The sequence below is a fragment of the Rhinopithecus roxellana genome, chromosome 7, assembly GCF_007565055.1.
Source record: "Rhinopithecus roxellana isolate Shanxi Qingling chromosome 7, ASM756505v1, whole genome shotgun sequence".
Classification (NCBI taxonomy): Eukaryota; Metazoa; Chordata; class Mammalia; order Primates; family Cercopithecidae; genus Rhinopithecus; species Rhinopithecus roxellana.
This window is the reverse complement of record NC_044555.1, coordinates 33,809,795-33,827,961: the sequence shown is the minus strand read 5'-3', so window position 1 is coordinate 33,827,961 and position 18,167 is coordinate 33,809,795. Positions and strand designations below refer to the sequence as shown.

At 38.2% G+C, this 18,167-nt stretch overlaps 1 protein-coding gene across 12 annotated transcripts in view; it reads left to right on the top strand.

Annotated features, from left to right (window-relative positions):
- HUWE1 (HECT, UBA and WWE domain containing E3 ubiquitin protein ligase 1) overlaps window positions 1-18,167 on the top strand; it is a 153,353-nt gene that overhangs the window by 33,467 nt on the left and 101,719 nt on the right. For all 12 annotated transcript variants that reach the window (XM_030934819.1, XM_030934818.1, XM_030934827.1 and 9 more), the window contains 3 exons: window positions 4,805-4,903; window positions 5,545-5,751; window positions 7,638-7,790. In XM_030934819.1, coding sequence (XP_030790679.1) covers window positions 4,805-4,903; window positions 5,545-5,751; window positions 7,638-7,790 — 459 coding nt within the window. The remainder of the gene's footprint in view (window positions 1-4,804; window positions 4,904-5,544; window positions 5,752-7,637; window positions 7,791-18,167) is intronic.

Below are 18,167 nucleotides of genomic sequence, written 5' to 3'. Positions count from 1 at the left end.
AAAGTATTTCACTGTTCTATATCAGTTATCTTCTTGTGCTGTTCATTTTGTATCCGACATTGGAATATCAGTGTTTCTCTTACTGAATGCCATATATATTGAACGTACTCATTTTCGTATCTGTTGGAAATATCTTCATTTGCTTTTGATTTTGTTTTTGATGTGTTTTGGCATCTAGAAGTTTTGACAACTGTACTTGAATGTCTTTTACTGAAGGACAAAAAGAAAACTTGCTTAAGAAACTGTAATTTAAAAATTTAAAGTGGAACCAGTGTAAGAATCTACTGCTACGAGAATAGAAGACCTAGAAAAATGATCCTGGTGTATATAAGAACTAGATATGTGATAATAGAGGGATTATAAATTGGAAAGAAGGGACAGTATTAGGAAACCGTGCTAGACTAATTATTTATCTTGTGGAGCATGGGTTACTATTATATTGTGATAAATTTTAGATAAACCAAAAGTCAAATGTTTTTAAAAGAAATAAGCTGTAGGAGAAGTAGAACATGAAGGCGAATGTTTCCTTTGTCTTAAGTGGGCATGGTCTTTCCAAGCATTAAAACAAAGGAAAAAACCATAATGGAAATGTTAAGTACTGTATCCAAAATTTAAAAGACATGACAGTAGCCATCCTAACAGGTGTGAAGTAGTAGCTCATTGTGGTTTTGATTTGCATTCCCTTGATGATTTCCTTGATATGGAGCACCTTTTTATATACTTTTAAACTATTTGTATGTAAATAGACATCTGGATAAGTATCTATTCAAGTCCCTGGCCAGTTTTAGAATTTGCGTTATTTGGGGTTTTTTGCTATTGAGTTGCAGGAGTTCCTTATATATTTTGGAAATTAATCCCTCGAAGACATTAGGCAAAGTGAAATAAGTCAGCCGCAGAGGGGCAAATAGTGCGTGAATCCTCTTATATGAGGCATCTAAAATAGTCAAAGATATAAAAGTAGGCAGGAGAATGATAGTTACCAGGAAATGGTGGGGCGAGAGAAGGGGGAGTTGCTGCTCAGTGGATATAAAATCATACAAGGTAAGCAAGTTCCAGAGATCTGCTGTAGAACAACATAGTGCCTACAGTTAACAGTCAGGTATTGAGTCTAGTCTGCCCTCCATGTGTGTGGGTTCCACATTTGCAGACTGAACCAACTGGATAGTAAATATTTGGGGGAAAAAAACAATAAAAAAGAATAATACAAAAGTAAAAATAGAAACTTTAAAGCAATGCAGTGTAACAACTATTTACATTGAATTGAATTCAGTATTGTAATACTAGAGATGGTTTAAAGTATATAGGAGGATGTGTATAGGTTATATACAAATACTGTGCCATTTTATACAAAGGATGAGCCTCATAGATTTTGGTATTCATGGGGGTCCTAGAACCAATCCCCAGCGAATACAGAGGGACTACTCAAAAATTTGTTATGAGGGTAGATCTCATATAAGTATTCTTACCACACACACGATCATGCATACACATAAGGACACAAGGAATCTTGGAGGTGATGGATATGTTTATTACCTGGATTGTGATGGCAACATGAGTGTATACATACATCCAAACTCACCCAGTTGTATACATGAATTACGTGCAGTTTTTTGTATACCATTTACACCTTAATAAGCTCAGGCGGGGCGGGGGAGGGGGAAGACACATGACAAGCTAGGGAAAATATTTGTAACCCAGTGTAGTTAATGTTTTCAGTATATAAATCAGGAGAAGTGAATATCCCAATGACAAAATGGGCATAGGGCATTTAAGAAAAGAACAAACCCAGTAAATGTTCAGCAAGATTCAACTCTGTGGGTAATTGGAGAAATGCAAATTAAAAGAAAGTTTTTAACCTAGTGGATTGTAAGGGGTTGCTCTTGGAGTCTTATACTGATTTCTGGCCCTTGTTTCCTAGTTACTAGCAAGTTACTTAGCATAAACTCCCAGAAGTAGAATTTTTGTGTCACTGGTTATGGACATTTTTAAGACTTGTTGTCTATTTTCCTTGAGCAGCATACAAAATTGCCCCCATTTCCCATACTGTGGTCAATGCTAGGTACTGTTCTTACGAAAGGCTTTTATTGATCACTTTGTGTATCAGCAGCTGTGCAAAGGAGTTTTTCCCCAGATACGGTATCTATTGAAATAAATCACTGTAAACCCTGGCAATTGGTATTCAGCTGTTGAACTGGCAAATGCTTTCTTGTATCTTAACATTGTGCTTGCTGCTTTCTCCTGCAAAAGGCAAGGAATCTTGATAGTCTGATAAAACAGAGACCATCATACTGGTACATTAAATTGATGCCATTATGCTAACTGGATCTTGTGAACAGAAAACACAAGCACACCTTAGATGCCTCAGACATATTTGTGCCAGAGAGTCAGAAACAAACCTTGTGGAAGCTTGAGGACCTTTCACATTAGGAAAGTTTCTAGTGGCCACAGGGTCTGGGAAATATTGGGATATCCCTTCTAAAGTGAGAGGGAAGTTGCTGCACCTTGTACCACACACTGTGAAGAAAGAGGAACAATGTGTGATGTGTTTGGATTTTGGAGCCAACATATTGGTTGGTCACATTTGGGCATACTATTTTGACCTATTTACTGCATAACCTCTAACACATTTAGTGGGGTACCACTAAAGTGTTAGTAAGGTTTGGATCTAGAAAAGACTCTGCAAAAGGTCCAGGCTATGACACAAGTTTCCCTATCACTTGGACATTATGACCTAGTAGACCCAGGTGACTGACTTAGGTGTCAGCTAAAGATTCCATGTGGTGCTTTTGGCAAGTCCCAGTAGAATTACAAGTAAGACCCCTAGACTTTTGGCTGTGCTGTCCTCTGCCACCAGCTATTCTACATTCACAAAAGCAGCTTCAGGCTTGCTACTGGGCCTTGATAAAGACTGAATGTCTGGTTATGAGATATACTGAGTTATTACAGGATCCAAATGTTAATCATGACCTGGGTGTTATCTCACATACACATCATAAAATTGGATTTGTATAGCTGCATTCCATTAGAAATAGAAGTAACACGTTTGATGCTGGACCCAAGTAGGTCCAGCAGGCACAAGTGAACTGCATAAGCGGGTGGTTCAAATTTCCATGTTATCTATTTCTGCTGCTTCACTGCCTCTCCCTCAACTTATACATCTTAGAAGAGAGGAGGAAAAACTGCAGGCCTGGTTTGTGGAAGGATTTTGTGCCAAGGATTTTACATACATTTAATTACCATGAATATTTGAGGTAGATCTTAATAATGCTTAGAGGGAGAAAAGGTTTGGACTTAGCTTAAATAAACACCTGTTAGGTTCCGTGTTTTTTCAGATGCCGAAAATACATTTCTCCCAGTTTGAATCTCACGACAGCATTGCTGGATATATAGATACGTGTTAGTTTATTTTGCAGAAGAGGATGCTGAGATTCAAAGAGGTAGCTTACCAACTACCTGATTCCAAGACTCTTTTTTTTTTTTTTTGAGACGGAGTCTTGCTCTGTCGCCCAGGCTGGAGTGCAGTGGCCGGATCTCAGCTCACTGCAAGCTCCGCCTCCCGGGTTTACGCCATTCTCCTGCCTCAGCCTCCCGAGTAGCTGGGACTACAGGCGCCCGCCATCTCGCCCGGCTAGTTTTTTTGTATTTTTTAGTAGAGACGGGGTTTCACCGTGTAGACCAGGATGGTCCCGATCTCCTGACCTCGTGATCCGCCCGTCTCGGCCTCCCAAAGTGCTGGGATTACAGGCTTGAGCCACCGCGCCCGGCCGCCAAGACTCTTTTTAATAGTATGCTGTCTCTGAATATTTAAGCTCCTGTTATGGGAGATAAGTATTTTATGTATGTGGCAGACATTTGAGTTTCATATTTGGGAGGTAGCTATTACGTCTGTTTTTCTGATAAGAGAGCTGTGGCTTAGAGGTTAGACTTGCTCATGATCAAATAGCTTAGTAAACATGAAGCTAAAAAATGAATCCAGACTTGTTTGGTACCAGACCTCTGGTCCATTCCCAGGATGCTGTACTGCCTTTATGGAGTTAAAAGAACAGGTGTAATAATCACTTCTCCCAGCTGCCATTCATTAACGGAAGTCTTCTCTCTCCCAGCCCCTATCCCTTTCCCTCCTTCCAGTTTCAGAAACTTGACTGTAAATACTTAATCCACTCCTTGTTACCTGACAAATAGGCCCATTCATCAGTAGAAGAGAGCAGAAATGTATGGAAATGGGAACCCCAAGAAAGAATGGAGTCCTAGTTCTACGAAGTTCAGAAACTCTTTACCACCTTACAAGTGAAGGGTTTTATGTTACAGAAAAATATAGCTAATGCTAATCTTCACCTTTAATTGTGAATTCACTAGGACTTTGCAGTCTCTGATTCAATATAACCTACCAGGCATTCTGGTTAACTTTCAGACCATGGTATAGATTCCTTAATTTTTTTTTTTTTAGATGTTTAATTTTTTATTATTACTGTTTTTGTTGTCTGTAACTTTCCAAATAGTTTGTCTGCACTTTTCCAAATAGTTTGTCTGCATCTACCTTTATCCAAGGTGTTTTTTTTTCTTGTTTTTTTTTTTTTTTTTTTTTTTTTTTTTGAAGGCCAGGTGGATTGTTGGGGAATAAAAACGTTTTCTCATGAGGTTTCCATTTTAATCCCAAGAGATTGTCTGGCACGTCTCGTTTTCTTAAGTAGTAAATCCTAGCAAAAGGAAAATTACTGTGTGAGCTTAAGGGTTCCTTTTCCGATTCTCCTTGTTTGCATCTCACTTATTCCAAAACATCTTTGTGAATACTTTTTTTTCTCAGCCTGCAGACTGCAGAGCCTTAATAGACAAACTCAAAGTTTGTAATGATGAGCAACTTCTCTTGGAACTGCAGCAGATCAAAACATGGAACATTGGAAAGGTATGTGAAGCCATGCTCCCAAAAGACAGGACTCAGTATACTAATACATCATTTTGTATGCTCTGATATGGAATAAGAAACCATAGTGGGATAGCCTCATTCAGCAATTACTTAATAAGCATCTAGCATGTGCCGCATGCCTAACATAGCTTTAAACCAGTGGCAAGGAAAATTTTGCTGGCTGAGGATGAGGAATTGATTTCACAGGTGATGCTTAAGAATCTCAATCACAGAATTCCTGTAGTTTGACAATATAAGTTTGAGATAATTTCTGGATTTTTAGTTCAGAAGAACTTTTATTAGATAACTCTGAAAAATGAATTTTTCTGATAAAATGGATTCTGGCAAGGATGGTTCTCTTGTCTTCGTAGATCTTAGAATATAACCAGAATTCTCCATCTAAAGACCTAGCTCTAGTGGTTTTATGGTGTCTAGTGGTGTTAGCACATATATCTAGATGGGTATGAAATGAACTCCAGCCTTTTTAGCTCAGAGTATGATCTTTCTCATATGGGCAAGGGTGGGACATGAACTTGTCTAGGTGTCATGCTCAGCAATCTCTTGTAACAAAGCTCAGTTAGAAAGCACCCATGTGGCGCTTCTACCTTATTCTTACATCTTCTTTTTCCTCCCCTCTCCAGTGCGAGTTGTATCACTGGGTGGACCTGTTGGACCGCTTCGATGGAATACTGGCAGATGCTGGACAGACAGTGGAGAATATGTCATGGATGCTCGTATGTGATAGGCCAGAAAGAGAGCAACTGAAAATGCTTCTCTTGGCTGTGTTGAACTTCACAGCCTTGCTCATTGAGTACAGCTTTTCCCGGCATCTGTACAGTTCCATAGAGGTAGGGGAGGTTAAAGCCTGTGTACTCTGTTCTTAAACTAGAATTGTGTGCATCCAGAAATAAGGAAATTGCCATTTCTCTCTATTGCTTCTTTCCTTTTCATTATGGAGCTCTGGGTTTTTCATTGTCAAAGATAATAGTAGAATGTTTCTTGGATATAGATATTATCCTTCATAGGGTTGATGGGAAGATTCTGTACTATCACCTTTGTTTTGCCTTTTCAAGATTCAAGAAATGAGTGAGAAATGTTATATATATAAAAGTATTTAAGGAAATTTACGTGAATTGATTTTTGCCCTAGGCTGTTAGATCAGCCCCACATTACTTTTAAATTGCTAGAAATAGTTTGATTTTTTCATCACATTAATGTACTTCTCTAAGTTTTAGTGTGCTGCTTTAAAGTCTCTCTGTATTCTGCCACACCCATCCCAAGATACATATTCATAGCATCCTTTGTGTCCTTGAAGAGTAAGGTGGGTGCAGCAGTCAGTGAGCTTTTCAGTTGGTTAAATATCACTGTAATAAGAAATTATTTTCTTTTTATAGAAGCCCAACTTGAGACTTTCTGTCATCATTAGTTAGGTGCCCTGTTAATTTTAGGTGTGTTTTCCTGCGTCTTCAGTAGAGAAACAGAATCAGAACAAACAACTTAAAATGGCTTAGGAAAAGAAGTGGGATAACTGAACTAAAGGCCTAATATACAGAGCTTTAAGTGGGAGGTAAATAGGCAGTCTGTTGAAGATGAAATAGATATGCTGCCCATGGAAGTCCATGGCCTTCGGTATAATTGGCAACTGGAAATGCCTTGGTTCATTTCTAGCTATATTACATATTGATTTTAATTCTGACCAAGTGCTTCAATGTATTGGTGAGTTTTAATTGTATTTAAAAGCCAAAGTAAGGCCAGGTGCAGTGGCTCATGTCTGTAATCCTAACACTTTGGCAGGCTGAGGCAGGAGGATCACTTGAGCCCAGGGTTTCAAGACCAGCCTGGGCAACATAGTGAGACTCCATCGCTACAAAAAATACAAGAGTTAGCTGGGCGTGGTGGTGCATGCCTGTAGTCCCAGCTGCTCGGAAGACTTAGGTGAGAGGATCGCTTGAACCCGGGAGGTCAAGGTTGCAGGGAGCTATGATCATGCCTTTGCACTCCATCCTGGGCAACAGAGAGACCCTATCTCCAAACAACAACAACAAAAAAAACCAAAGTAGTCACTCAGGTTCCTTATGAGTATATACTGTACTGTAACAGTTATATGTTACATAATTGCCACGAACTGTTGTGGATATCTTTAGCTTCTTTATGAAGGACCCTGTTTTAATTAATTTCAACTTTATGTTTGTTATGAAGGATACAGAAGAGAACATAAAATATCTTTCTTTCACAATAGTTTTAGTCCATTTAGAGACTTTATGTTCTTCTTGAGTCCCACATGTGTATTATATCACATTTGCCTCTTTTGTCTCTTTTCCTTCCTGTGGGAAAACCTGTGCAGTTTTGAACTACTGTTTACATTTTTTTACTTTTATTGCATTTTATAACTAACTGCCAGATTTTAAGCTCCTTGGGGGATAAGGTTGCATGTTGTAGATTATCAAATACATACATACATATACACACAGTTTTTTTTTTTTTTTGAGACAGAGTCTCAGTCTGTCGCCCAGGCTGGAGTGCTGTGGCGCGATCTCAGCTCACTGCAAGCTCTGCCTCCCGGTTCATGCCATTCTCCTGCCCCAGCCTCCCGAGTACAAATACTTACATATTTTTTGTATTACGTTACTAAACTTTTTGATAGCTTTGTAAATGTTGACAGGTACATTTTGTTTTGTTTTCAAGGCCAGTTGTGCCTGATACCTTGAGCTTTGTCCTTTTTTGTCCCTTTTAGCATTTGACAACTTTATTGGCTTCCTCTGATATGCAAGTGGTGCTGGCAGTCCTTAATCTCCTATATGTATTTAGCAAAAGATCAAACTACATCACTCGTCTGGGATCTGACAAGAGGACCCCGCTGCTAACTCGGCTACAACATTTGGCAGAGGTGAGTCTTGGGTGAAGAGTGGATGGGTGCAAAAATTAGAGCATATGATTCCTTTCAACAGGTGTTTCTCAGAGTGTTAAAATATATTAGAATCCCTAAGTTAACTTCACTGGCCTAATTGAGTTAGAACTATTGGTGCCCTCTTTTAAAACCTAAGTATTCTCAGTTGTTAAGTAATTTTGAAGGAATTCTTTAATCTCTGCTCACCAAACAAAATCTCTCTGTTCAAAAGTGGCAATTTCTCTTCTGAAAGGAAAGTTCAAAATTATATTCAATTCTGTGTGAGAAGGAAGTATAATGCAATAAGACGATCTAGATTTGAGTCCTGGCCCTGCGTACTAGCTCTCATACTGGTTTCCTCTTCTGGGAATTTAACATATCTACTTCAGGGTTGATTTAGAATAAAATGAATTATGGAGTACTCAGTGCTGTGATCAGTAAGTAGTAGTGATTGTAATTGAAGCCAAAAGCTCTCATATAAAAGTTCAGCTCTACCAAACTATTGTCCTGTGTTCCCGGAGACAATTTCTTAATATATACTTAGGTTTGAGAGGTAACCCACTGTTGGAAAGCTTTCTTAGAAGAAAAGTGTTATGGCTGGCTTTTTAAAAGCGTATTTAATGATTACCTCAAAGTAATTCAAGTTTTCAGGCTAATTTAGGTGCCATGATTACTTATAAATTAGTTTTGTATAATTATAAATATAACATGTATTTTGAAAATTCTAGGAAAATATAGACAAAATGTCAATCACCTATAATTCATCCCTATGAGACTTCCCTTAAAGTTGGAGCATTTTTTTCTTGTATTTGGAAATACGTGTATACAAGCATGCAACCTGTTTTCTTAAGATACTGTAAACATTTCCTCCTCCTGTTAAAAACCACAAGGAGGTTTAACATTGGATTCCCAAGTCACAGTTAAAAGGAAAAAGGAACTATTACTCAATAGATGCTTCCAAAGCATTTGATAAAATTTATCACATTAACAAAAGCTTCATATAAACTTTAAGAAACTAGAGTTATCTACCAGAAGTCATAATGGGGGAGCTGAGGCATTTCCATTGAATTCATAAGTCACACAAAAATATCAGACATTAACTTCTGTCATTTACATTTGTAGTACAGATGCTAATCAACAGAAAAGAAAGAAGCGAAGAATACATATTAAAAAAGAAAATTTGGGCTGGGCATGATGGCTTCATGCCTGTTATTACTGGCACTTGGGGAGGCTGAGGCAGGCAAATCGCTTGAGCCCAGGAGTTTGAGACCAGCCTGGGCAACATGGCGAAATCCCATCTCTGCAAAAAGTACAAAAATCCGCCAGGTGTGGTGGCACACACCTGTGGTCCCAGTTACTTGGGAGGCTGAGGTAAGAGGATCACTTGAGCCTGGGAGGTGAAGCCTGCATTGAGCCAAGATCGTGCTACTGCATTCTAGCCTGGGCGACAGAGTGAGACTGAGACTCTGTCTAAAAAAGAAAAGAGAATATTTGTTACTATTTGCATGTAGGTGATGAGTCTCTTTGTTTCTTGGGGAGATAATATTATTACAACTAGTAAAAGCACAGTGAGATAGCCAAGTAAGAGATCAATATACAGAAACAGATAGCTCCTCCGTGTATTAATAGTAACCAATTAGAAAATGATTAGTGAGGCCGGGTGTGGTGGCTCACGCCTGTAATCCAAGCACTTTGTGAGGCCGAGGCAGGAGAGCGAATCACCTGAGGTCAGGAGTTTGAGACCAGCCCGGCCAACATGGTGAAACCCCGTCTCTACTAAAAAAATAGAAAAATTAGCTGGGCGTGGTGTTGGGCACTTGTAATCCCAGCTACTCAGGAGGGTGAGGCAGGAGAATCGCTTGAACCCGGGAGGCAGAAGTTGCAGTGAGCCTAGATCATGCCACTGCATTCCAGGCTGTGTGACAAGAGTGAGACTCTATCTCAAAAAAAAGAGAAAATGATTGGTGAAAAGACCCCATTCACAGTATGAGCAAAGATTCTGTCTGTAAAATAAGTCACATTGGCTAAAACTGTAAATTTTTTTTTTTTTATTTTTTGAGACGGAGTCTCGCTCTGTCGCCCAGACTGGAGTGCAGTGGCCAGATCTCAGCTCACTGCAAGCTCCACCTCCCAGGTTCACGCCATTCTCCTGCCTCAGCCTCCCGAGTAGCTGGGACTACAGGCGCCCGCCACCTCGCCCGGCTAATTTTTTGTATTTTTTAGTAGAGACGGGGTTTCACCATGTTAGCCAGGATGGTCTCGATCTCCTGACCTTGTGATCCACCCGTCTCGGCCTCCCAAAGTGCTGGGATTACAGGCTTGAGCCACCGCGCCCGGCCTAAAACTGTAAATTTAAGGGGAGTTAATGTAGAAGGTTGTGTAGTAATAACTGGTGGGGAAAGAATTCTTAAAATCCCCATGGCATAAACCTAAAATTAAAATTTTGAATATTATATTTAAAAATATACTTCCTGACAGAAAACACATAACTCCAGGCTACTCCTTAGGCCCTTACACTGGAATATAAATCAACACACTGCTTCCTTCATCAAGAAAAATGTCAGTTGTACTAACTAGTATAGTTACCAATGTAGTTAAATAACATTCTGGTACAACCTCATTTTGTCCTGGACCAATAACACTTGCAAACAATTGGTGTAATGGCAAGCAGCTGGTCTGCAGGCAAAATTAGGCAGCACTTCGTACAACAGAAGTTAACAGACCCATGGTAGATTGAAAATGCTTAACAATGTTTTAAAACTGGAAAGGGACTGCTAATGTAGAATATTCAAGGAACTCTTTCAGATCAACAAGGATGAGCAAAGGATATGGATAGGCAGTTTATAGAACAGGAAATTCATGTGAGTAGATGCCCAGACTCAGTAATTAGAGAAATAAAAATAAAACAAGATACAGCTTTGTAAGCATTCGATTTGCAGAAATTTCTTAGAAAACTATATAATGGTAAGTGCAGGCAGGTATGTGAAGCTATGGGAACCCTCATGCATTGTTGATAGGAGTGTAGACTAGTTCTCCTGGGTGTATATTTCAAAGATGAGATCACATCATTTCCATAAACGTGATCTCTGTCCGAATATTGCATCATCATTTGTGGTAGTGAGGAGTTGGAAGCAGCCTTGGTATCCATCATTAGTAGGTATTCAAATAAGTAAAATGAGGCACATGCACACTATGGAGTATGTAGCACTTAGAAGCAGTGGCCCAAATAATACAGCAACATCGATGGCTTCTAAACATAGTGGTTCGTGCATAAAAAAGTAAAAGCAACAATTTTCATTGCTCAGTACCATTTCTGAAACTTAAAAAGATGTACACAATGCAACATATAGTTTCAAGAAAGAAAAATTAACAGACATCAAAAGTTATACCTTTGATAGAAGGGAATCTGAATGGGCAATAATGGGACAGATACATGAACAAATACAGTAGTCTCCCCTTATCCGAGGTTTCGATTTCCATGGTTTCAGTTACTTGCAGTACAGTACAATAAGATATTGAGAGAGAAGCCACATTCACATAACTTGTATTATAGTATATATTAAACTTTATCATCAGTATGTATATATAGGAAAAAAATATGTGTGTGGGGGGTGTATTATATAGGGTTTGCCACTACTTGTAGTTTCGGGCATCCCCTAGGGGTCTTGGAATGTATCCCTATGGATAAGGGAAAATAAATCTTAACAGCAGTATTTAAGATCTGTTAGACCAACACGAAACCTTTACTTGCAGATTTAAAGGATGGTCTAAATAGAGACCAGTAACATTTTTTAAGTGGGAAGACTTAATATGGTAGAAGCCCTTTAATGAAATTAGGACCGATGATTGGTAGTTTAAATATTTTAAAAATCTTGTTAAAGCAGGAAATGTTTAAAAAGTCATTTATACATATGATTTTTTAAAAACAAAAATAATTCCCTTTCCCATCTTATGTGGGGCCAAAGACTTAGTAAGAAGCAGTCTGTTTTCTGACATAAACTACAACTATAATGTGTGATTACTTTATGGAGTTGCACTGATGTGAAGAAAAGGAACCTGCATACAGGATTCTAAATTTTTTAGAGTTTACTCCTGAATCTTTTCATACTTTGACACTTTTTATTTTAGCATCTTGTCTTTTAGATGAATATTTTGCAAAATATTCAACTTAGTTTTTGTGAAATAATTCCCTTTCTCATTTAAATCAGTCAGTCAAATTGAGTGGAAGTCTGTTAATAGCATCAACTGAGACACAAATAAATGTCTGAGAAAACACTGATAATCAGGGTGAGTTGCTGTATCAGATAATATCATAAAGCTGTAGTGATTTTATTATAAAGCCAAGTTTTTATCATAAGGCTTTTTATCATTAAGCCAGTTTTGTAATTGGCGCAGGAATAGACAATACATCTGCAGAATGAAAGAGTATGCCTTATGTTGCTTATATCAGAACAGTGGGACAGTAGGCTGAGGGAAAAATGGGTTTAGAACTTTTCTTCACACTTGACATAAATCCTAGAAACATATTTAGAGGTAAATACAGGTGACTTTTAAGATCTTTGGTAAAGAAGAGTTTGCTAAGAAAGTTAACAGACCTAGAAGTCATTAAAAATACAGCTTTGATCATGTTAATTTGGTTATTTGTATAGGGCCACAGTAGCATCTGAATTCACATCTTACCACTCTACTTTTAGGCTGATAGAAACACACTGGTATTTCATACTTTAATTAAATGTTCTGACAATTTAAGTAGAAGTTAAAATGTAAACTGTTTTTGGTATAAATGGCTCACATATGTAAAGTATGAGGGGTTTGTTTCTTTGTGTTGTTTTTTTTTAGGTAATTCAGATCCAGTTGTTTTCTTCCTTTGGATGATGTTACCACAGAAAGGACTGCTTAAATGATTGCTTTTTTGTCCCTTTGCATTTTTGACACTTCTTACCTTTGACAGGCTTGCTGCTTTTTGCTCTGAATTGATCTAAAGAGATTGTAGATTGAAGGTTAATTTCTAGTCCTGGACAATTTGTAATCTTGACAGGTGCCTTACATTGCAGCCTTTGTTAATAGATTTGTGTGTTTGGTGCTTTGCAATAAAAGATTTTTACAGGTTTTTGAGGTTTAGAGATAATTAGGTATTTAGTAATGGTACCTCCAATACTAATACCCCTCATTAAAATTTAAAAATTTCATATTTCTCTAAAATGTAAAATTTCTCTAAAAACTTGACTTGTTCATGTGGACTTCTTTTATTTATGTATTTATTTTTTTGAGACAGTCTCACTCCATTACCCAGACTGGAGTGCAGTGGCACAGTATCAGCTCACTGCATCCTCAGCCTCCTGGGCTTAATTGGTCCTCCCACATCAGCCTCCTGAGTAGCTGAGACTACAGGCATGCACCACCATGCCCGGCTAATTTTTTATATTTTTTGTAGAGATGGGGTTTCACCGTGTTGCTCACGCCGGTCTCCAACACCTGAGCTCAGGTGATCCTCTCGCCTTGGCCTCCCAAAGTGCTGGGATTACAGGCGTGAGCCACTGTGCCTGGCCTTGTGGGCTTCTTTAACAATGCTCATAGAAATCTTGGTTCATGTCTCTTCAGTCTTTTCAGGCAACTTCCTTTGCAACAAACACATTCACTTGCATGTGTTTAAGAACCTGGATTTGGACGTGAAACCTACTTTTGCCAACAAATCACATTAACCTGTTTCTGTGTCTGTGAATTGGGGGTTACAATATCTACCTCATAGTTCTTTTAGGATCAGAGTAAAGGAAGTCATAAATAAAACCATGCCATCATGTTGGAAGTACTTAATAAACAGGAGCTGTCATTTATAGATGGATGTCAACCAGAGAAACTACATGCCATTCTTTTGTATTTGCTTTCTTTTAAAATGTTACACACACATTATTTTATAAGTGCATGCATATTGTCACATGATTATTTTCAGAACAGCCTTTTCCTTCTTGGTTTACCTCCCCGTAACCTCAAGCGTTTTCTCTATATATTATCTTCATATTATATTGACTTGTTGAGGGTGTTTTTGTCCTTTAGTTACAAATGCAGGATACCTTGCATCCTTGTTTTCTTATTTCGGACCTTGTTAAAAAATCACTTTAAAGTCATCTGTACAGCTATAGGGTTCTTTTGATGGCTGCATAGTAGTCCACGCTTTGCATGTACCATATTTTACTCAACTTCCCTATTGATGCATGCTCATATTTGTTATGAATGATGCAATAAGCAATCTTATATATATTAAGCAATCTTATATATGCACTTAGTTACTGATACATTTAATATATTATAAGGGATGATATGGAGATCATATGATAGAGTCCCAGAAATCTCAATGTGTATTTTTTGGCACTTCACTGATCAGTAGTGATTTTGAGCATCTTTATGCTTGGCCATTAGGATTTGTTCTTGTGAAAGGTTTTATTTATATCTTTTGTCCATTTTTCCATTTGGTTACTTTTTCCTGCTCTAAAAAACCATATTGGAGATATTAGTCCTTTGTCATCTTAAAAGTATTTTTTCCCCTAAATCTTCATGTATATTGTCTTCGTTTATTGTATTTTTGTATATGGTGTTTTCAAAAATGGTTCAGTCAGTGCATTTATATAAAAGATTGAGGCCGGGCGCGGTGGCTCAAGCCTGTAATCCCAGCACTTTGGGAGGCCGAGGCGGGCGGATCACGAGGTCAGGAGATCGAGACCATCCTGGCTAACACGGTGAAACCCCGTCTCTACTAAAAAAATACAAAAAAAACTAGCTGGGCGAGGTGGCGGGCGCCTGTAGTCCCAGCTACTCGGGAGGCTGAGGCAGGAGAATGGCGTAAACCCGTGAGGCGGAGCTTGCAGTGAGCTGAGATCTGGCCACTGCACTCCAGCTTGGGTGGCAGAGCGAGACTCCGTCTCAAAAATAAAATAAAATAAAAGATTGAATATTGTGTTTTGGTCTTTATGAAAAGTGACTTTGGATGTGGTGTCTTTCCTCATAGTAGTTTTTTAATGACTAAGTCAACCCAGTGATGTGGGCTAATTGTGAATGTGAACAGTGATTAGTTAACTACAGATTTAGGGAAAATTTTCCAGAAAGGCTTGTTGAACCAGTTGAAAGCCAGTTGGCTGGCTTTCGTGAAGGTATGGTATACTCTAGGTCTAGTAAACTTCAGCATGCATCAGAATCAGTTTATTAAAAAATATATTAGTCTTCCTCACCTCCATCCCACCTAACTCCTGAGTTTCTGATTCATTAGGCCTGGAGTGGGCCTCAGAATTTGCATTGCTAAAAAGTTCCCAGGTAATACTGATACTAACCTGCTGGTCCAGGGAGAACCACTGGCCTAGTCTATTCTGTTGAGTAAAGTTACAAACTTTTACCAAGTTCTTATAATTCCATCTTAGAAAGCGTCAAGCCTTTTTCCTGATGTCTGAATATTTAGCAAATCCTGTCTAGTGTGAGGTAGTGTTGTATATGCCCCTGTGGCATAATGAATATAGTTATTTATGGGATATCTACTTAAGTGCTAGGATGTTACAGTAACACTACCAGGTAGGTGAATACCATGAGGCTCAGAAGTTACTTATGTTATTTTTGGACAGTCCCCGGGCTCCTTGCTCCTGCTAAAATGTGAAGAATAATATCTCCTCTTCCTGTCTTAGGCATTTGGGGATTCTATGAGCATGGTCATGTTCGTTTTTTTAAATAAAAACAAGCTTACTTAGTACTTGAGAAAGCAAGATAAATAGATAATAATAAGAATAATAAGGACAAAGAACTAGTGTTACTCTGAATAGTACTGACTAATAAGTACCCTAGAATCTTAACATTTAATATTGATTTTGTTGGAAGCAAAACAAACTTGTCTTCCTGATAAAAATATGTGCTTGGTGTTTTAACTTTGGAAATGTGTACAACAAAATTTATCATAATTGTGTATCTACTCATTTTGGTATATTTTCTTAGTCTTTATCTTATGAATATTTCTTTACAAGAAACATTTCTTTATATTTCATATAATGGTATTAGCTCATAAATGTAACAACACCACAGACTTGCATGAGTCATGTTTGAGTTGGCAGAGTATTTTAAGGATCTCGGCTTACCAAAACTCTCTAATTAAAGGTGCTTGTTTTTTATCAGGTTGCAAAAGTTGGCAAGAAAGATTTTGTGGTGACACTAATAAAAGTAGTCAATTAGTTGGAATAACAGAAGAAACAAAAGGAATATAATTGTGTGGATACACAGCCTTTCAAGCTTATTCCTTACTTTATGGTTTTCAGCAAGTTGCATGTGTCTTAGTCTTCACCAGCTGTCCTGGGAAGAGCCAAGAAAATATTGAAAATGTAATGAAGTACTTATTAGGTATTAAACCATTTTATAAAGCTGTAGTAATTTAAATAGTGTGGTAATTAAGGGTGGAATTGACCAATCAATAGGTTCCAGAAGCAGATCCAATGTGTAGAAATCGAATTTATGGTTAAGATGGCATTTCAGATTAGCAGAAAAAGAATTGATTATTCAAATAAGATGGTGTTGTAAAAACTGGCTCACTCTTTGGGAGGCAATTAAGCTAGATTCTACTTCATCACAGTAAAATTAAGAAAAAGCTAAAATGTTAAAAACATGAAGTTATACAAGCATTAAAAGAAAGTATAACTGCATGGTTGTATGCTGCTTGATGTGGCAAGGTATTTTCAGGAATGAGACTAATGCCATGAAAGAAGAAATTGATTCCATTACAGTATGATTTTTACCTTCTGTGTGTGAATATTTTAGGTACTGTCAATTGTGCCATCTATGGTTATCTCGATTTACTTCACATTTTTCTTCTTAGGTAATTTCCAGTTTTTTTCTGCGGTAAATTATGCTACAGTGAATATCTTTAATACATGAATATTTGGCCATATTTAGCACCAGGTGTTTGTTACCTTTTTTGGGTCTCACTCTGTTGCCCGGGCTGGAGTGCAGTGGTGCAGTCTTGGCTCACTGCGACCTCTGCTTCCCGGGTTCAAGCCATCCTCCCACCTCAGCCTCCCTAGTAGCTGGGACTACAGGCGTAGACCACATGCCTGGCTAATTTTGTATTTTTAGTAGAGACGGGGTTTCACTGTGTTGGGCAGGCTGGTGTCGAACTCCTGACCTCAGTTGATCCGCCTGCCTCAGGCGTGAGCCTGTTAACATATTAATGAATGTCGAACCTTGTACTTTACAGATTCTTGTCTCATTACCTTAAACTTGCCTAGTTGTTTTAAACTTCTGATTATTTTTTAGAGTTCTGATGGACTTGAATTCTGACGGTCAGTTTATTCACTGTTTTTGTGAAGGCGTGGGCTTATGGAGTTCCCCATTCTGCCATTTTCACTGACATCATTCCTAGTAGAACATTCTGTTTTTAAACAGCTGGGAGTGGGGGATATACATATCGGTGTCCAGGCAGACTTTCTCACTTAGGTTTTCATTAGAGAAGTAAGCCCTAATGCCCTAAGGTATCCATTATTAATGTAGCAAAATGACTTCTCTCTTGTGTGTCTAAGGTGGTGCTAGTTATGTACTATTCTTTGGAGAATAAAAGATTACTCACCATATTCTGTGTTTCATACATGATACCTGGGTTGAGAAACGCTGCCAGTAGGTCAAGTGTAGTTTGAGAAAGCGTGTTTCTCATGGGATAGTCAGATGATGTTTTATTTATTTATTTATTTATTTACAGGTTTAGAAATTGCATTCTATAGTACGTACCTTTGTGAATGGCACCTTCGGTGATTTATACTGTTTTTGAGACTTTGGCAAGTAGTGATATAATAGCATTTAACAAAGAGGACACAACTTAGATGTAGAGAGAGAACCATGTTAGTTCATGGTGGCAGCCCAGATCTGAGGTGATTGGGACCCACACTAGACGGGAATAAAATGAAGACACAAAATATAAGTAGCATTTTGTGCTTCAATCATGCCAGACTTAAAAACGTGATAATGCTTGGCTGGAAAAGGTGGCTCACAGCTGTAATCCCAGCAGTTTGGGAGGCCAAGGCAGGAGGATCACTTGAGGCCAGGAGGTTGAGACCAACCTGGGCAACATATAGCAAGACCCCTACAAACATTCTAAAAATGTAGCCTGGTGTGGTGGTAGCATATGCCTATAGTCCTAGCTATGTGACAGGCTAAGGCAGAGGATCCTTTGAGCCCAGGAATTTGAGGCTGTGGTGAGTTGTGATTGTGCCACTGCACTCCTCTCCAGCCTGGGCAACAGAGGGAGACTTGTCTATCTCTCTGTCACACTCTCTTCATATATAGCTACATATATATATATAATTTTTATTTTTATATATTTATATAAAATTTACATATTTATAATTTTAAAAATTATAC